General features: G+C 41.9%; 2 protein-coding genes and 1 long non-coding RNA gene across 5 annotated transcripts; 2 read left to right on the top strand and 1 right to left on the bottom strand.

Moving 5' to 3' along the window:
* Positions 1-259: 259 nt before the first annotated feature.
* On the top strand, positions 260-3,391 carry LOC124676536 (6-phosphofructo-2-kinase/fructose-2,6-bisphosphatase-like). Its single transcript, XM_047212576.1, has 5 exons — positions 260-466; positions 2,320-2,382; positions 2,474-2,565; positions 2,880-2,948; positions 3,116-3,391. Exons 1-5 carry the CDS (start codon positions 284-286, stop codon positions 3,207-3,209), a joined length of 501 nt encoding a protein of 166 aa, XP_047068532.1. The 5' UTR covers positions 260-283; the 3' UTR covers positions 3,210-3,391.
* A 1,881-nt stretch (positions 3,392-5,272) lies between these two features.
* On the bottom strand, positions 5,273-10,501 carry LOC124676512 (cytochrome P450 72A14-like). The gene is made up of 5 exons (XM_047212557.1): positions 10,417-10,501; positions 6,869-7,089; positions 6,521-6,765; positions 5,911-6,290; positions 5,273-5,795 (listed from the first exon to the last, which is right to left on the bottom strand). Exons 1-5 carry the CDS (start codon positions 10,484-10,486, stop codon positions 5,368-5,370), a joined length of 1,344 nt encoding a protein of 447 aa, XP_047068513.1. The 5' UTR covers positions 10,487-10,501; the 3' UTR covers positions 5,273-5,367.
* A 3,955-nt stretch (positions 10,502-14,456) lies between these two features.
* Positions 14,457-19,257, top strand: LOC124676494. Of its 3 annotated transcripts, none has more exons than XR_006993657.1 (6): positions 14,457-14,894; positions 15,143-16,082; positions 16,252-16,407; positions 16,710-16,787; positions 17,572-17,722; positions 18,964-19,257. It is a non-coding gene; the product is annotated as an uncharacterized LOC124676494 (long non-coding RNA). The 3 variants fall into 3 exon arrangements; XR_006993656.1 differs by having other exon boundaries at positions 18,701-19,257; XR_006993655.1 differs by having other exon boundaries at positions 14,458-14,894; positions 18,960-19,257.
* The last annotated feature ends 728 nt before the right edge of the window (positions 19,258-19,985 follow it).

Here is a 19,985-nt window from a genome sequence, read left to right as displayed (position 1 = left end):
GCCGCCGTGAAGCTTCTCTCCTCCCGTGCGCGCGCCCACGGTAAACCCCCTGCATACGCCGCCCCCGCTCCCCGTACGCCTTGATCTGTCTGACGGTGTCGCTGTTGTTGTTGCTCGCAGGTCGCGGCGGTGGAGGTGGAGGAGGAGGAGCATGACGGCGCCACCAAATCGGCGGCGGCGGCGGTGACCGCCCCGGCCGCGGACGGGGGCGAGGCGGCGGCGGACGTGGAGGCCGTCGCCGGGGGCTCGCCCGTCGCGCCGTCCCACCTCCTGGTACTTACCTATGTCGAGCACGCCTCCGCCGCGACCTCCCAACGACGCCTACAAGTCCTGCTCCTCTGCCTCCTCAGCCCCTCGGCTTCGCCGGTTTGGTGGTAGGCTCGGCTGCCCTGGCACTACTTCGACTACCTCGCCGTCTCCATCTACCACGGCCTCGGCTACAACCACGACTGCACGCCCGATTCAGGTGAGCTTTGGTTTGTCCTGCTATCTCTGTTATGTGCTCTATGCTGAATTGATATGGGCTGCGTGAAAGTTCATAATAGGATCTAAATAGAAAATGTGCAGACCCAACATCAGTTCATAATCTGGTCTTTTATCCGGATGAATTTTAGTTCATTTGAAATTCTCTTTTGCCCCTCTGTTTGTATTAAAATAGCCCATGCCCTTGCGGCCATTGGTGCTAACCAAGATGATTACCGGCTCTTATTTGACTGAACCTGAACCTGTAGGTGTAATGGTGGCCATTGAGTTAAATGAGCCAACATAAATGGAATCGCTGTGTGCCTGTAGATGAATCGATTTGATAGATCAGATATTGTCATTCCAAATATGATTCGATTCAGTATCATCAGGATGCAAAAAGTCATCTCGTTGAATTTACAGAAGTCCAATTTTGTATATCTATGGGATTACATCCACAATAATGGCTAGCACTCCATACAAATTTGTGGATAACATTGATACTACCTCTGTCTATTTTTAAATGTCTAAAGTTTGTCTAAATTCGAATGTATCTAGACACTCTTTAGTGCATAGATACATCCGAATTTGGACGAACCTTCCGACATCTATTAACGGACGGAGGAGTATATGAATTCAGCGTAAACTTCAGACTCGGAGCAGAATCGTTCAGTTTACCTCAGATATTTGTAAAACATCACCACTATGCGGATAGCAACTGCACGCTGGAGCTCCCTTTTTTTGTGAGGGACAGACTGAGACTCCCTTGTGTGGAGAAATATTGACCAATATGCTGACATGCCCTGAGGAAAAACATGAAGAATTTAAGATAGATTCTGTTAGGAAAGTGTGTGACGGAATTTTGAGCCCAAAAGATCTGGAACAAAAACTGAAAGGACTTAGTGAATATTTTTACAGAGATAGGTTACATCTGCATGTATTTTCTGAGATGTAGGTCGATCTTGCTTTGTTTATACAGCAAAGAATATCCAGAAACTTGCAACTGTATTAGCTATAATATGTCCTGGAGCCATAAATTTTGAGAAAGACTTGTGTGCTATTTTCTTAATGGTAGCACAATCACTTATGTTCAGTTTTTTTTTTATTTCTTCGCTGTGTGTGCAAAAAGTAAATTGTCGATCTGGAAGTTTTGTCAAGTCAAATTATTATGTTGTTCTAGATATAACTCACCTCACCTGTATCAACATAAAATTGAGAAATTTGTATTACTTCCAAACATAAATTTGGTATGCTAATGTAAAGATTTTAGAAGCTTTCTCTAATACATGGAGAAGATTAAGGTACCTAGGATGTAAGTTCATAGAGAGTGGGAGGACCAATAGCCTAACTGCAGCAAGTTGTTCAGAAGAAACAACATGGGAAGAGAAAAGTACAGTATGCCAGCAACGAGTGTTTACAACAAAAGGATGATTGCTCAATGTGCAAAAATATTGGTACACATCTTTCATTCAAAAGGTAATAGAACACTACTACTATAAGACCAAGAAAAAGCTGTCGTAAATGTTAGTTTTAATCCAATTCATAACCATGCACCTCGGCACCATCACTGACTTCACTTCTATGCACAAACACAAAACATCTGAGCCGTGGAACCACAGGAGCGTAAATTAGATTCCTAGATACCTTGGATTAATTCAGAAAATATGATGATGGGCATTACTCTGTACAGGTACCAATGAGATTAAAAACAGGAAGACAATTTCTTCCAGATGCATGTGTCTCTAGCTATCTCATTGTTGTCAGTATTTACTTTAAAATAGATAATGTCTTCGATCCTATGAAGTGAGCTAACAGAGCCTCTTGCTTTCATTTGTGTTTTTGTTTTATGTTGTTTAGATTTGGACCAGCACTCTCCAGAGAACAATTTTGACAGCAACTCCAATTTTTGGATTTCCAAAGGTAGTTCCTTGAATGTTTATGATTTATTTTACAAACCTCTTGCTATCTACGAGTATGTATCCTGATGAACGTTAATCCTTGTTGTTGGTAGATACAATGGCGTGCTCTTGACGAGATCAATTCTGGTGTGTGTGATGGGATGACATATGAAGAGATAAAGAAAATTATGCCTGAGGAATATGAGTATGTAATCCTCTCTTATTTTTGCAACAATTATTCCGTAATATCTAATTGGATTTATATACAATGCCTTGCCATTTTGTTAATTACCATGCTGCAAAGCTATGTTATTTTCCATACTAATCATAGCATGCTAAAAACTAGAAGTTACATTAGACATTTCAACATGTATGAGTCGCAAAATTGAGCTGACAATATATAGCTGCAATTGCATAACTTCAACAAAACATTAGATTAACCTTTTCATACCTATCATATATTTACATCTGAACACACTGTTGTGATGTTTTGTAATGTACTGTGCAACTTGCAACCAGGTCACGCAAAAAGGACAAGCTGAGATATCGCTACCCCCGTGGGGAATCTTACCTTGATGTGATTCAGAGGTTAAGAAATCTGATTCAGAGGTTAAGAAATCTCACTGCATTGTTCAGAAGTTCTGCTTTACTATTACTAGAATTTGAAAACAGAAAACTATGGAAAAAAACATGTTCTGCTATTATCTTCACGGCTCCAACCTAACTCATGTGCTGTACTATTTAACTATCCTCAGGTTGGAACCTGTCATCATCGAGCTGGAGCGCCAGCGAGCACCAGTGGTTGTTATATCCCACCAGGTAATTTGTGACATATGGAAACTTCACTAATACTGGTTGACAATTAAAGGTGTAGTTTCTTGTGTCTATTCACATGTGCACTTCACTAGTCACTGCTTTGATATACTGGTTGGATGACACTGTAACAATTTGGTGGTTGCATTGTAGGCATCGTCCTAGTGTTTGTGGACTATATGATCTTTAGTTTGATCTCTTTTGAGTTTGGGTTAATGGAGTTTTGACAATTTACGGGCGTCAATAGTAAACACTCTGCTTTCACTTTTCTCACTATACTTGAGTCAGTGAATTTTACCTGCAGGTTCAGCCTTGTGCTTCATCAGAGTTCATCTTGATCATCCGGTGGACTCATGTTTAGATCAGGTACATCTGCCTCTTTCGCTGAACTACTCTATTTGTTCTCGGTCTCTATTTATGAACTGATCATGTACACTGGGACTAAACTGCTATGTGCATGAGATGGAGCCGGCGCTTTGTGTGGAGGGCAGCGGTAGGCTAGGTCGGCGGAGGAGCTTGGGTGCTCCAAAGGCATGGTCCACGAGGAATAGGCGATGAAGGGCGATCTTTACATTGGCCGCATCGAGGAGGCCATGTCCCTGAAACGGAGCGGCGGTGCCTCATCCACTGCTTCCTCAAGCACAAGAACAACTCATCCGCTGCTTCCTCAACCAGAAGAACAACTCCATCAGAGTTGTGGACAGTGTTGCCAAAACGGCCACATCTAACTAGTAATCTATGTGACAACACATGCCGTGTAAAGTGAGAATGCCGTTTAGTTGTGTAAAATGTGAGTTCATTTTAGTTCTGTAAGTTAGTTAGCTACAATCTACTTAACTTATGTAAGCAATTTTAATGCATGATCATGTTGCCATGTTGGATTAAAACCTCACTATAATGAGTGCGTTGTTTTGAATTTCCTGGAAGTTTTAAAAGATGCATGCAAAAAATAATCAATGGCAGTTCTTAATAGATTCCATAGCATCATTAAAAAATGCCTAAGAAAATAATCAGCGGCACTAGAATTAAAAGCCTAAAAAAGTAATTGGAGGCATCCTCTAAAAGAAGTGCCGGCAAAAGGTTTGGACGGCATTTTTTTAGAAAAGTGCCGCTAAAGAGATTTTGTGGCATCTTCGGAAAAGTGCCGGCAAAAAGTTTCCGTGGCGTCACTAGCTTGTGCCAGAAAAACATTCCGCGGCATCTCCAAAAAGTGCCGGCAAAAACCTTCCACGGCTCAGACAAAAAGTGCCGGCAAAACTTTTAACAGGCACAAACTGATCTGCCTGAAATAGTTATTACTGGCACCAGTACGTGTGCCTTAATTTACATATGGCGGCATTTCTCGAAAAGTGCCGGCAAAGACCTACCCCGACTGGAATAAACGCAGCACTTTTTTTTGTGCCTTGAAAAACCTTTGCCGGCACTTTTGGTGCCTTTGCCGGCACTTTTTTGTGCCGGCAAACTGGGTACCTGACGCAGTGGAGCTTCGCTCTACTCCGGATTGATCCATCTGGCCTGTAATTAACCGATATGTTCAGACGCTTCTTGATCAGCAATCTTGCTCAGACACTTCAGATTCCTGAGCCTTTGTTTTGTACCGGTGCTAGTGTTGCTCAGATTGACCCTGGTCCTCGTTCTCATCTTCCTCATCATCTCCGTGGTCCTTGTCTCTCTCATCTGTCCCAGGAGGCCAGGAGGAGCGGAGTTGTAACTTGTTAGGGCCGGCATGGTCGATCGGCTCCACAGCCGGCATGGTTGGAGTATCAGTGTCAACAGCCTTTGATGCACTGGCTCCTGCTCGGTAGCATCACCAAAATTCTTACCCTCGGGCCTCGGGGCTTTCGTCAGCCTCATCATCATTATCAGTATGCTCCCCAGGGCTAAATGCAAAGCCTAATAAGGAATTTTCTAAACTTGGCATCCACTCATTTAATCCTAGATTCGTCTCAGGATGTTGTAAATTTAATATGGAATATTTTTAAAGAATTTGTCCGAATTATGAACCACTTTTACTTTTCTCACACACATCGGTATCTTTGCAAGTTGATTTCACTTATTCTTACACAAATACTCCATACAAAGTTAATCCACGACCATGCCTTTTAAACGTTGTCGAGTGGTTAGAGTCATAGAATCCAGCAGTTATGTTGTACACACAGACACAGTTCAAGCTATTTGATTTGTAATATGCAGCTCACGGAAGCCTCGTGAGCCTGAGTTGCGCGCCATGCTGTGGTTCCAGCAAGCCGATGGGAAACGGTGCGTGCCTATAGGACGGCGAGAGCTCGAAGGAGAAGCGCTGCAGAATCATGGCGATTCCCATCTTGGCCTCAAGCAGCGCGAAGTTCTGGCCAATGCAGACGCGTGGGCCCCAGCCAAATGGAAAAAATGCTGGTGTGTCAACAGACGCCTTGGAGATCCCCTCGGCGAACCTCTCTGGCTTGAACTCATCAGCGTCCGCGCCCCAAAGCTCTTTGTCGTGGTGGATGAACAGCGCAGGCAGCGTGAGCACCACGCCCGCCGGGTACCAGATGCCGCCGATCTCCATCGGCTTGTATGTCTTGCGCTGGAGCGCCGTCAGCGGCGTGTATAGTCGCAACACCTCGTATAACACCATGGTCACTTGAAAATGCCATCGCAATTTCAGGACACAACATTAGACATTACATTCATGATCTTTTAAAATTTCAAACGAATTAGTATCTACCGGTAAGATAAATTAAGATGACACTGCAACTTACGATTTTTAGGCGACTTAAGCCATCGTAATCAGGCGCGCTGGCGCCGAAGACAAGCATGACCTCCTCCCTGGCACGGTCCTGCCACTTTGGGTGCATGCTGAGCACGATCATCGACCACGTGAGAAGCACCGACATGGTTTCCGCACCGGCGAAGTAGAACAACTTGCATTCTCCAATCACGTCATCTGTTGTGATACCGGTGCCGTCTCCCCTGCAGTGTTCCATGTTCGACTCTAACAGCAGCCCGAGAAGATCATCAGATGTAGCTTCTCCTGCTTTCAAAGCGTCCTCTCTTTTTGTGATGATCCCTTTTAGGATCCTCCCGATCTCCGCAGCAATCTGCTTCATCCTTCGGTTGCCTTTTGTTGGGAAGAACCTGCACATGGAAGTACAATCTGCTGTATTGTAGGATCCAAGCAAACTAGTATTGCCTTTTTTTTTTCTCAAATGAGGAGCGATAGCCGGTCTATGCATCAATCCATGCATACAACTATTTATTGTATTATTTAGAGGTTTAAAAGTTTACATCTCATGGGGGGGGGGGGGGGGGGGCGTCACACGGGATATATATAAAAATCAACCAACGAATGAAAGTAAAGAACTCACATGTAACCGGGGATATGTATCCTGTTGATGGCCAGCATCATGAGCTGGACCTGCTCCACCTGAAGCTGGAATATCCTCATGCCCTCGAGGTAGTTGCTGCCGAATGCAGCGCGGGAGATGACATCCCCTGTCAGGTTCTGCATAGCAGGCCAGACATCTACCTCGCATGGCACATCAGCGGCTGCTAAACCTTCCCATCTATGTACCACCTCCGTGCAACATTCTACGAAAGCCGGCAACATGCGCTGAAAATGCAACACAAATTTTGTTTCAGCCTGAACAATGCTCTGTTTGTTCACGGCGAACCATTGCCTGTTTTTCTTGTCGATAACAGATTATAAATATAACCTTGAGCTTCTCCAGATGGAAGGCAGGGTTGATGATCCTTCTATGCTTAGCCCATTTTTCGCCCTCATGGATAGCCAAGCCGTTGTGCAACATCCTCTGAAGTCGGCCAAACGTGAGCTTCTCAAAGTGGCCGAACTTGTTGGACAGAATTTCTCGCACCAGTTCAGGTTCTGTGATGGTCACTCTTGGCACCGGCCCAAACCAGGTGATCGACATTTTACCTGTCAAACGATTTTGCCTATTACAGTGAAGCTTGTTAGAAGTTCTTTAGTATTATTTGAATTTACACGTTTTTATTTTCCATTTATCTTTAGTATGTGGAGTAAATTGGTAAAGTACTGTCAGGGTGATGCCATCAACAATGTTGCTAGAACATTAGACCCCCCAAACTCCACGCATCCACTAAAATAAGAATGTTGGAGTATTTGTTAAGTGGACTGTGGGAGACAACTATGAGATGCCACCGAAGATGTTGCTAGATCATTAGGTTTCATAGAAAGCTAATTGGCATTTACCACCAAACCTAACGCATGTATCAAAAAGTAACTGTGGGTTCCAAGGTCTATTAATCATCAATCATATTATTGTGGGTACTTTCCCAATTGGACTATTGAGTTGATCTTTCGCCTACAGAGTGATGACGTCTACTTGTAGCTAATATGAGTAAAAAGTTGGAACAAGGGGCATCCATTCCCTTTAATACTAACTATTATTGTATGAAATCTATCTGTTATAATACTAAATGTATATATAATACTACCTCTATTGTATGAAATCTATCTATTATAATACTATCTCTATTGTATGAAATCAATCTATTATAATACTAAATGTATATATAATACTACCTCTGTACATAAAGGATTGTATGAAATCTATCTATTATATACTAAAAGTATAATGTGAGGTATAAAATAGAGATACCATATTAATCCACATAGGCTAAAAAAATATATTAGTTGATCAATATTTTAAGGATTAAGATTAAAAAATAAAAAGTATTATGTGGAATATTAAAAATGTACACACGAGGATATGACATGTATCTTTAAAAAGAAAAGGTAATGATATAATGGCACACGTACGTTTTCCATGGATTAAGTATCCAATGAAAAAGCTATACACGATCATGTCCTCCTAGGTATGTATTGATATGGAGTCTTGGATGCACAGTTGTCCTCCTGAAGCATGTACAATGGTTAGGAAGGCACGTCTTCTAGTTCATATCATCTAGAGAGGATGATAAATATAATCGGTACAATGCATTATCTCTTATTGTCAACCCTTGCAATAAATGATAATTGATTATTTTTAGTAGAAAATTGTGTGATTAAAGGAAGACCAGTCGTACAATAGAAAAATAGCTTTCTCTTATTTCATAAGAGATCATCCCTTAGCCAAGGGAAGACAACATTCTCTCCCTTTATTCTCTCTCCTCCAACTAAGCAAAAAACTGACATGGCAAGCGTAAGGAAAGTCTGATATCACCCCATTGTACGTGCCCTTAGATATGTGGTGATATGAAGTCTTGGATTGCAGGATAAAGCAAATCCTTAGTCCAACATACCATCTACCTTTTTTTAGCATGAATTAGGCACACAGATACGGCGAAGCTCGTGATCTCCTTCGCGCCGATATCATCCTTTCTAGCGTGAATTAGGCAAATAGATATGGGAAACAGATAATTGACACGATGTATAGGATAGCACTACAATAGGGAAAAGCGGGCAATTAATTGTGAATCTGGCAAGGTAGGGGTTAGTGATGCCAATATACCAATTACCATGCATGTCCAGATTAATTTTTCTCTCGTATATGCAAGATGATTGGTATGGCCGTGGAACTGATTTGCTTGCAGCAGAATCAGTGGAGATTCAGCTTGTCCTCTTTCGCAAACCGATTGAGTATTTGAACTTCCTGATTCACATGGAATAGGACTTCAGTCCCTCTGATTACTAGATTTGGTCTTTTCTTGCGAATACTAGATTTGAATCGTGAATCCATTTCCCTCTATGAAAGGTATATAGTAGTCACTTTTATACTGCTTTAATAAATACAAAGGAAAATAATCGTAGTGCATGTATAGCCGTGTCTAAAATTTAGATAACAAGGAGTCTAGGATTTGTGTAGACATTAATAATGAAGCTATGTACACCACATATATATTATCCAAAGGGAGTTGAGATTCCTTGCATGATTTAGCATTTTGAGTGTTCGTTGGCAATCAAATTACTAGAAAAATACAAATTAATAAATAAACTACAGTAATGTGTCTGACAGGATCTCTCCATAGAGTTGATTGTTTAAATAATTCATATGGTTCGAGTACAATAATGGAGATATAGTCCTGTAATGGTGTCATAATGCAGAAATTGCTTCTTCATGTAACTACTCCATTGTTATCATATGAAATTGTGTCATCGAACTTAGAATTCTCTTTATTCTCAAGTATTAGTTTATCCATTCGAAGATGTATATTTTGGGGTGATATTGTATTGCCCATATAGCTTTGTATTAAAAAACCCTCGAATGATGCTAATTTTATACGAATAATTTTTAATATTTGAACTAATTATTTGTCAAAGACAAACCTTAAAAGACATGTGCGCCTTATAAATTTTATTAATTAGAACGAAGAAAGTACTCTATAATTTTTATTTTATCGAATATAGTGCAGAAACGTTTGTGGTGCTTTGAGGATCGGATAATAATTGTCCACCCACAAAACATGACTTATATTGATACCCGCATTTGATATTTTACGTAACATAACTTTTACACTTGCTACAGAACTAATATTTCTTAAACTTCAGTATCCGTCAAAGTATATTTACATTCCTCGGTCACTTTTGAATATTTTACATGGTGCCCGCGAGGGTTGTCAGATACATCTAAATTTAGACAAATATCTAACATCTTTTTTATGAACGAAGGGAGTGGTACTCTAAATTCCACTCAACATATCGCACATTTCTTAACTTCTGCAACCCGTTTAACCCTGACATTTTAAGGCCCGCTTCTTTTGGCAGCTTAAAAAAAAAGCTGATCCTTTCGAGCTTCTTCCATAAGCCACCTGGCTTATTAGTTAGGGCTTCTGAACATATAGCTAATTGGAAGCCCTAGGTAATAACTCGGGTTGCTCATAGAAGAAGTTAGGAAAAAGTCAGCTTATTTTGGTAGCGATAATTAAAATTCAAACATTTCGTGGGCACAGTTTGCAGCGAAGGTAAACTAGTTCAGCTACCCATCCGTTAACAATAGCCTCGTGTTTCGGGTTTGGGTTAAGTTAAATTCTAGTATAAGTTTAAACTACAATAAGAAAATATCAACATGTTTAATATTTTAGTAGTATGAATTTTATACTGTAGATGCCAAGTACTTTAAAAAAAATATTAATTTAAAATTTTGAAAGTCGTCAGACTTTGACTTTAGCTGATCGGAATCGTGGCGTGAAGCAATTGTGAATAGATGGAGTAGCAAAACATTGCGGTCGGGTTTAGGAAACGAAAGAAAGCAAATTAAGAGGAGAAACTAGCTAGAGCACGCACCGTGTTCCTTGATGGTTTGGTGGTGCAGCGGCATCGCTCGCGGCACGACGTCGTGGCAGCCCAGCGGCATGGTCTGGGACCTGGCTTCCTTGCTGAGCCGCACGAGCAGCAGCGCGTCGCCGGCCAGGGAGCGGTACGCCGTACCCCGGAGGCCCTGCGACCGCAGCGCCCGCTCCAGCCGCCGGGGCCTCCACCACGCCCACTCCAGCGCCCTCACGGCGCACCACGCCAGGACCGCGCCGGCGACGGAGAATAGCACCAGCTGCCGGTCCTCCCATGGAAAAGCAGGCCGCGGTGATCCTATCCCGCCGGTGACCATTGTCAACGGCATCTGGCGTTGTGTTCGTGGGGAACAGGCGGAAGGGGAGTGAGTGGACGCTTAGTTAGTTAATTTTTCCTCACTTGTGCTTATTCAACCGACGGTGCAGGCGGTGAGCAGGTTGGACTGATCAGCGGGAATAGAGCATGTATCCACGCGCGCGCTGGTGGCGAAGTAGAACATGTCGTCCATCCGTCCGTCCGCCGTGAGGGAATAAATATCCACGCGCTGGCTGGCTGGCTGGCAAATTGATGACGTCGAGCGGAAATTGCGAGTCTGCGCGCGCCGTGGTCGATCTGCCCTAGTACTACTCCGATCGATGCACGCGAGGAAAGTGCGTCAGCGCGCGTGATTAGCACGAATCGAAATCCATGTCTCCTGCATTAATTTCCTTTCCTTTTCTTTTCGCTCGCCCGCCAGCTGGAATCCAAAGCGCGCGCAGGAGCTGAGTGGACCAATCCAAGGACCAGACGGCACGTTCCGCTCGCTCCACATCTCTTCTTATTTGGAGCCAGCTTGGAACCAAATTCTCACATTGGAGTACCAAACTTAAAGAATTAATGCTGGTGGATTAGTTCGTGCAATTTTTAATTTAACCACACCAAGCATGCACTCATTTTCTCACCCCCGCGCGCGTATCAATTATTACAGTACGTATTGTTCTTCCCGAATTAGTACTAGTAGTTTGTTTGCTGCTTACCAAAGGAAAACCAAATACGGAGTACGTCGGGCGACCCTAGGTAGCGATCGCGCGCTGACTTCGACCCGAGCGATCGTTTTTTCGTTTCCGAAAACGGATTTCCGGGAGATTTTGCTGTTTCTATTTCGCGGGGCAAAATTAAACAGCAGAGAACAGGAGTCGAACCCAGGACCTCCTGGCAAGGACGGGCGGGCCAAACAGCGGGTACAACCAACTAAGCTATCAGTTGTTTGTGTCATCTATGTAGACGTACCTCTATTTATACTAAAATTAGACACGGCTGAGATAACAAAAGAAAACACGGTCTAAACTAAAAAAATGCAGATAGCAAACCATGAAACTAGCATCCATATTGATATATATTGATAATTGTTTATTAGCTTAAAATTTATCAACCCATTTGCCCGTTATTTATCAACGGTAAATGTAAAAAATTATCGATCCGAAAAAAGTAATTTAAGTTAGAATATTATGAGGATATTTTTAGCTCACAATTTATCAACCACTATGCTTATTATTTACCAACGGTAAGATGTAAAAAGTTATCAACCCAAAAAACTAATTTCATTTAGAATACTTTTGAGGATATGTTTAGCTCATAATTTATCAACCCCTATGTTCGTTATTTAGCAATGGTAAATGTAAAAAGTTATCAATCCGAAAATCTAAATTCATTTATAATATATTAAAAACATGTTTAACTCTCAAATTTATCAACCCCTCCGCCCGTTATTCATCAACGCTAAAATGTGAAAAGTTATCGATCCGAAAAGTTAATGTAATTTAGAATATATTGGGAATATTTTTGGCTTACAATTTATCAACCGTTATGCCTATTATTTATCAAAGGTAAATGTGAAAACTTATCGACCCGAAAACCTAATTTTATTTAGAATATTTTTGGGAATATTTTTATCTCATAATTTATCAACCCCTCTATTCGTTATTTAGCAATGGCAAATGTGAAGAGTTATCAACCCGAAAAGTTAATTTCATTTAAAAATATTTTAGAAACATTTTAGCACACAATTTATCAACCCCTCTCGCCCATTATTTATCAACGCTAAAACTGAAAAATTACCTACCCAAAATCTAATTAAGTTGAAAGTGATATTTATTTGAGTTGCAAGTGTACTTATTTGAGTTGCAAGTGGTAGTTCATTTGAGTTGCAAGTAGTTCTCCCACCCGTTATTTTTTCCCTCTTAAAAACCACTAGCCCAAAAAAGGGAATTAAAAAATAGTCCAAATAAAATTATTTTTATATACAAAAGTAACAACAATATGGAAAAAAATGATACTGAATTTCTAAAAGGGAATTGTACAAAGGGAATTGAAAAAAGTTGCATTGCTAGGTAAAATTTGGAATAAATTTACGGAATCAAAAATACTGATACAAATGAAAAAATCACAAAAAGAAATTCGCGAAAAAAAAGTTCATATTTTTACGTTTATAACATATACAGTCGATAGTACAAAAACAATCTGTTTCTGTTTCTAACAAAAACCATTCGTTGCTCGCGTGGTTAGCTTAGCTGGCGCGTGAAACCAGGAGGTTGCGGGTTCGAATCTCCGCGGGGCAGTTTACTTTTTCCGGCTCGGGCGCGGGGGTTCTCGGGTCGAATACGACAAAACTGCATACGCGTGGGCAGGTTTCGCGGTAGAAATTGTTCGCTCCAGCGCTCGACCGCTACAAAGGGAATTCGGAGTACGTCGGTCGAGCCAACATCATGCGGATTAGCTAGCTAGTAGCTACTACTTCGGCCCCACCTATCTTGCTGTTACATAGAATATCCATCAGCACTCGGTGGATCCGCCGCGCGCCCCTGCCTCTACCTTCAGGTACCACCGTGGAGGGACGCAGTCCCCACGACGAGCTCATCCCTCCCTCGCTTGAGGTCGTGGTAGCCGCGCTCGCCTCCCCGCGAGGCCGAAACGAGCTTGCTGCAAGGGACCGAGGCCGGAGCTGCACTGCGGGACCGAGGCCGAAATGGCGCGCCTGTTGGAGATGCTCTAAAATCGTATTTGAGTGGCCGGCTGCATTGCTATTGCCTTGCTACACCAGGCTGCCGCGACATTGCTACATGCGGCCAATGCCCTTGCTGCATGTGGCCGTCGCCATTGCTCCAAGTGACGGGCCTGAGAGCTCATCTTCTCCGGCGATGATGTGAGTGCTCGTCTTCACCGGCGACAAGTTGATAGGATATTCTCCGGAAATGTTAGTGTCTCACTTTGAGGACACATACGCACCACTTCTACAAGCCATAGGGCAGGGGAGTGGGATACATATGCTGCCGGTGGCCAGCAGGGTTCATGGTGGAGCCTCGTCGGCGCTCGAGTTTTTTTTTTTTTTTTTTTGTGCGTTGTATCCTCTTCTTTTCTTACTCTTGAGGCGGTGTATGTGGGAATGTACGGACAGAAAACAGAGCAGAGAGAGAGGCACGTCACCCGCATTAAAAGACAAGCGTCGAAAAGCGACATGCGTTTTGAAAAGATTCAAGGGACCAATCAAACGGCTAGCGACCTGGGGCCGGGATCGGAGGCTAGGATACCCCGGGGGACGCTCAACACGTCCCTTTCTGGATATTTCAAAATTATTAGGCCGGAGCATTCCCTTTCCTTAATTCTAGTGCAACGGCTGGCGATCCGGGGGATCGGAGGTCGGGATCGGGTCCACGGGGGACGCTCATCATGCCCCTTTCTAGATATTTCCCCATTATTAGGCTAGAGCATTCTCTGTTTTTAATTCTAGTGCAAGACTTTACTCTAGCCTAGCTATAATTCTTTTTTTTTCTTTATATTGCGCACTCCACAAACTTTCGAAACCGTACTCAGTAGCCATGCAGCTGGCAACTGCGTGCGATTTTAGAGGGGCGACTGAAAAAGAGGAAACTGCATAATGGGGCTTTACTACGCCGAAATGGCAACGTTTATCAAAAACATTGTACAATTCTACAACCAATAGAGAACAAGTAAGTGCAACCCCCTTTGCCCCATCCCACAGCCCTCCACGATAGCCAGGTGGAGATCGCTGATCGGGCCAAGGAAACTAGGAAACGCGCCGAAGAATTAGGTATGAGGAAAAAAAGAGGATGGGATATTTCTTCTCGAGCCCCACGCAGGTGGGACACGCCCATCTCGCTTAGCACGGAAGGCACGCATCCAGCCCAATCATTTCCTCTTCCCCTCCACCCAGTTCTTGCAATCTACTGATGCGCCGCCGCGCTCTCTCTTCGACGGTATTCCATCATCAAATTCGCTACCGCCACCATCTTCATCTCCATGCCCGTCCGTTGCAGCAGCCCACCCAAAAGCAGGCCGAAGAGGAGAAAAGTGTGCGATTTGGTGGCGGCGGCATCCACGGTGGCAACAGAACCGACCTCCACAGCGGTCGTAACTAGGGACGGTGGCGGCGGAATTTGAAAACGGCGGAGACCTGCGCCACGACCCCTCCGGCAATGGTAACCTCCTGCTCATCTCTCTCCTCTGTTGTGGGGTTTAGGGGCGTCAATACCTCCCGCTGCTGCTCATTCCCTATTTCTCCCTCGATAGATTAAGTCGAATGATTGGTGCTGCTGCAGTTGTTTAATTTTGGACATTGATTATTGCCTACCTTTCTTATTGCTTTCAGTTTAAGCAGCGATACCAACATGTTGGGGTTACAAAGTCTGCTAAAGTTAACCACATCTCTCTCATGTTGTTTCTGCAGATCGTTGATTTGTCATGTCGAGAGAGTGTTTGATGAATTTTGATGTAGTCAAAGATAATCCGTCACTGATGTTGTTTCTGCATATGTTATTTTCCTGATTTAGATAACCTTTTTCAATCTTCTGATTTGGCAGTTCCGTGTAGACATGAAATTGCTTCATTCTATCCTGCAGTTTAGGTACACTCCTTCAATTGAATTAAGTGAAAAAAGTTGTAGGGGTTTGTGATCCATCCAAATAAATATATTTGAAGGTTTTATGATGTCTGGAGTCATCCTACATTCTTTGCCTTCGCTATGCTTTTATCTACTAAGCATCTATAACCTACAAAAGTTAAGTTACATAGCTAAATTAAAGACCGCTATATCACTGCTCGTAAGATTTCCAATGAATTAACTATTTCCAGAGATTCAGTTGAAAACCTGCAAATCTCTATCAAAATTTACATGCCCAGGAGAAGAGAAACACTTAGGTCAATGGTAGCCCACCTCCAATATTGCTGCTTATGCTGATTCTGCACACAAATATTTGGAGTGAAAAGGTAAAGGATTAGAATTGAGCTAAAGGTCAACTTGTTTTGTATATTTTGAATTGTTCTCACAGGAAAGTTTTTCTTGTTTATCTATAATGCAATCACCCCCACACTCTCTACTTTCATGAAATTTTGTAGTTTGTAGATTAAGAGTGAGAGTATGTTAATGGTCTTGGACCAGTATGGTTTGTGGCTACTACTGGCATGTCCTGTGAAGTTGCATGTTGTGTGACAAGTATAGTGGATCTAAAACTATTCACAGTTTACCATTTTAATTGTTTGAGAAAGTAGTACTCCCTCTAGCCCGAATTAATTGACGCAGCTCATGAATTGATTAATGTAGAGAGGAGGCCCTTGGCAAATGCGGTGCAAGATGCTGATAACCAACATTTTGCCTTGGTCTCCGAGAGGTTATTCATCTCCTTTACTCTCATCTAAATTTGAACTGCATATCCTTATCCTAGAGCTTTTTCTACTTAAAGTTGAACAAGTGTTTGATTGAGGATTTCTTGTTTTCCTCTTATTCATAATTGTTACAAACATCATATCCGCACTATTGACATGCCATTTTTCTTTCAGTTTCAGTGACCCCGGTCCACATGGAGCAGGTAGATACTCTGACAATATGTTACATGATATGGTCAAGAGAGATTGGAGAAAAAGGTGCACAAGGGATAATTTATATGCTTGATTGCCTTAGAAAGTGCAAGCATCGTTTCGAGATTGGAGAAAAAGGTGCACAAGGGATAATTTATATGCTTGATTGCCTTATAAAGTGCAAGCATCGTTTCTTTTACCAAATTCAAGTTATTCAGTCCCATTGAATTACGGAAAGCCTCATAAAAAATGACAAGGATAGTTCGAAATTCCCTCTTAATTTTATCATATGGTTGCCAGATGTTGCATCGTTTTTTTCTTTCTTCTCACTTTTCAGATTTGTTTACAATTTTAATAAGCATCTATCGACTAATTTAAAAAAATTCCATGTTTTCCTATAGCCCAATATCCCCACTTTCTAATGTGTTTTCCTCTCTCAGTGTCTCGCAGTGAAACAGCAGCATGCAGTTCTATTCTTGCTGGCACTTCACCAAGGAAAGATCAAATGCTACTATAAGGTAAAGATCAGCGAACTGTGAAGAAAAGTATAGCAAGATAACATGCTGTGCTTTTTTCCTTGAGAATTAGACTACCGAACCTTTTCTTGTTGTAAACATGGTGTTGTAAATAGTGTATCTTCCGTTGTTCTCTGACTGAACCTTTTCTTGATGTAATATATTTGGTGGTGCTGGTTGTCAGACCTTTAAGTAGAGAAACCAGATAGAAACTTATTGAAGAATTTGTGAGAAGTTGCCTCCAGCTGGTGACATTGTTAAGAGTGAAAGTTGTTCAGCTTTTGCTTTTTACAACCTATCTACATAACGATCAGCCAAACAATTCATCCTTTAGAGATGTATGAACATTACACTCTAATTTCAGGAACTACAGTTTAGATGATATGTAGTGCAACATGTTCTTATGAATTCAGTTACAAAAATCTTTTTTTGGCTTTGATAATGTATCTTGCATTCAGTTTGTCGTAGAATATTTGAAACTGTTACCTACCTTTCTAAAACAAGCATACTATCAAATAAGGTTCCCCTTTTCTTAAAAAAGGCCCATTAGTTCCAGGTGTAATTGTCCTGCCTCTATCTCTTCCAACTGTTTTTCTAGGATACTTATTGTGTTCCCTGATAATGAATTCTTGAATCTGGTTGTTTCTTCCCTATGATGTTTTAAGATAATTTTCGTTGGTGTTTGGATGTGTATCATCTGTGTTGTATATTCTCACCAGTTAAAATTTGTTTGGTCGTGTTGATGGTTGTATCATCTATTTATCAGTTTTCCATTGTGTTGTTAAAGAATATCGATGGACGAAGTGGTGGTGGTTACATTGACAAGTCAGCGAGCATCACTGCCAAACACCTTATGCCACAGTGCCCCAACTCTCCGCTTCATAGGTGATATGGCAGACAAGGACACCCACCTTTTTTTCGATTTGATGTTTGTTCAGGTGAATACAGCTTTCTCTTTATTGATTTGATCCCTAGGTTTGCTTAGTGCTGTCAATGTTGCATAAGAATTTGGAAAATGATCACGAGCTTTGAATTTTTTGGTTAGTGTTTGCGAAGCTCACCTCGAGATAGCTGACCCACATCTGGCTCTCGCATTTCTTATACATGTTCTGTGCATCACCTAATTGGCCTTTAATGTGTCAGAGAGAGCGCATTGATTTCAATTCATGTTTCTGCTGCTTGAGTGAGAACTATCTGATTCAGTTCATTTTCACACGCTCTCAGTTGTTGTCGTACTTCAGAGTTGGTATTTCGGGCAACCTGTGGAAACTATCAACTTTTACATTCTTTATACGCCATGTTCTGCTTGGTTGCTTCTAGAGCTGTCAAATTTCTTTTGCCACACCAGCAACTAGGTATAAAGACTACTTTTGTGGTTGCTACCCTTGTGATCCCCCCCTCAATAAATTTCAGCATTGTGCTTAGCTATCTTTAAAGTCCCTTTTGTCATTTCAGTGCAGCATGAGCATAGTGTGAGATGAAAGTTTTTGTTTGCTCTTCGGCATACAACTGATTTGTTATCATATGAACCCATGAGGCATATGAACATGGTTCTTTTCAGGCATAGCTTTCCTTTTATTTATGAAAGCATTTTAAATACTGAACCTGATCTTGTTTATTATCTGTTGCAGTGTTCATTTTTTGAGTAGCCTAGCAGTTTTGCATAAGTTTGTTTTTTTTTCCTTACAAATGGCTGTTCCACGCTACCTTAGAACTGAATTTGCTTCATAGCTTTGGTTAATTTATCTCTGGTGTTGCCTGGTTTCTTGTTTTCTGATAGATATGCAGATGCTTTATTGCTAGCCTGTTGCATTTAGGTTCAGAGGATCTTCTCTTTTTGGGAGTTCCAATCTGCTTGTTAGGCTGCAAGCCTGTTTATTCTACTCAGATAATGATTATTCATACATTTATTTCAGGACGCACGGGTTTTTACTAAACTGCATCTTATGTTCATCCTTTGTTTCATCTTCACAAGACAGTGGGATTGTTTTTATTTTAGTTCTTAGATTTTTTGGTGCTCTACCTTGGAGCCTGAGTACAAATATGACTTGTGTATGCAGCGTGCTAGCATCATCATGTATTGTAGTTTTTTTTAATTTCCTTTCTACTTATGAAATATTATCTGTCATTATGAACTTCACATTGTTGTTTAGCTGATATTATCGTGTCAACCAGATAGCTCTCCAAGTATCAAGCTCTGCTTAGGATTTATGACTGCACCAAATATGAGGTTGTATTACATGTTGCCAGCAGGCAGAAAGAATGCATTGGCAGAAACGAGGCTGAGAGTTTAAGGTCCTTCTTCAGGAGATTAGTACTTATTTTGTCTTGCAAGAAGCTATGTATCTAGATTTACGAATAGTCTCGCTGTTTTTATATGTGAGACAGTTGTTTTACATCTTCATTGTTCTGCCCAAAGTTCAAAACTTTGATTTCTGCAAACAAGCTGCCTGAGAAGGCTCATCTGCCCCAATCTTTAATTGTTGCTAATGTTCATTCAAAAAAAAAATTACCCATACAATCAGTTAAGCATGCGTTTAAATTGGATTGCAGAAGACCAGCGAGGAGGCGCCCCAAGGGGCGCCCCAGCCACTAGTATGAATTCAACTTCGTTCCAACAATCCCGTATATAGAGAGTACGTAGCAGTAGCACTGATGATGTGAGACATGTGACAACTACTCAAGGTGTATATCAGTTTGGACGACAAAAAGAGGTCGGTTGAGAGGGTTAGGTTATTCTTCGCGCCGTGGCTCCCCTCTCTCTCTCTCTGTGGCCGCTCCCCTACTCCATGCGTGATTCCAATTCAACAAAACCGACGACGCCACATCAACTCCAGCTGGTTCTATTCTCCGCCCATCCGCCGCGTAATTTATTGCCATGTAGTTCGGATGGTTCTGCAGTGATGGCATGCCCAGGCTATCGCCGGCGGCGTCGAGATCATGTCAGCTTCTGTCGGACATGCGTCTACCGCGACATCACTCCATGGGGAGCAAGGCCAGCTAATTTTCAGTGTAACTTGGATTAGTTATTCACATTTCCAACTAATACTAATAAATGTAACACTAGTTTATCTCATTTTTTTCTAGAATATAGACTAAATCAAAACGGAGGGAGTATTTCAAAGCGAACAGAGTAGTACCCACTTCATTTGAGATTATAGGGCCGGAGAGGTTTCTCAAAGCATTCCCTCTCCTTAATTC

Source organism: Lolium rigidum, chromosome 7, assembly GCF_022539505.1.
Source record: "Lolium rigidum isolate FL_2022 chromosome 7, APGP_CSIRO_Lrig_0.1, whole genome shotgun sequence".
Classification (NCBI taxonomy): domain Eukaryota; kingdom Viridiplantae; phylum Streptophyta; class Magnoliopsida; order Poales; family Poaceae; genus Lolium; species Lolium rigidum.
The sequence above is the reverse complement of the archived record's forward strand: the minus strand, read 5'-3'. Positions and strand labels throughout refer to the sequence as shown.

Excerpts from the sequence above, each read along its gene's own strand:
- LOC124676536 (XM_047212576.1), top strand. The coding sequence starts at position 284 with ATGTCGAGCACGCCTCCGCCGCGACCTCCCAACGACGCCTACAAGTCC. Across the intron at positions 467-2,319 it reads CGACTGCACGCCCGATTCAG|ATTTGGACCAGCACTCTCCA; the intron begins GTGAGCTTTGGT and ends TATGTTGTTTAG. Across the intron at positions 2,949-3,115 it reads TACCTTGATGTGATTCAGAG|GTTGGAACCTGTCATCATCG; the intron begins GTTAAGAAATCT and ends AACTATCCTCAG.
- LOC124676512 (XM_047212557.1), bottom strand. The coding sequence starts at position 10,486 with ATGCCGCTGGGCTGCCACGACGTCGTGCCGCGAGCGATGCCGCTGCAC. Across the intron at positions 7,090-10,416 it reads CCAAACCATCAAGGAACACG|GTAAAATGTCGATCACCTGG; the intron begins GTGCGTGCTCTA and ends ATCGTTTGACAG. Across the intron at positions 5,796-5,910 it reads AAGTCGCCTAAAAATCGTAA|TGACCATGGTGTTATACGAG; the intron begins GTTGCAGTGTCA and ends GGCATTTTCAAG.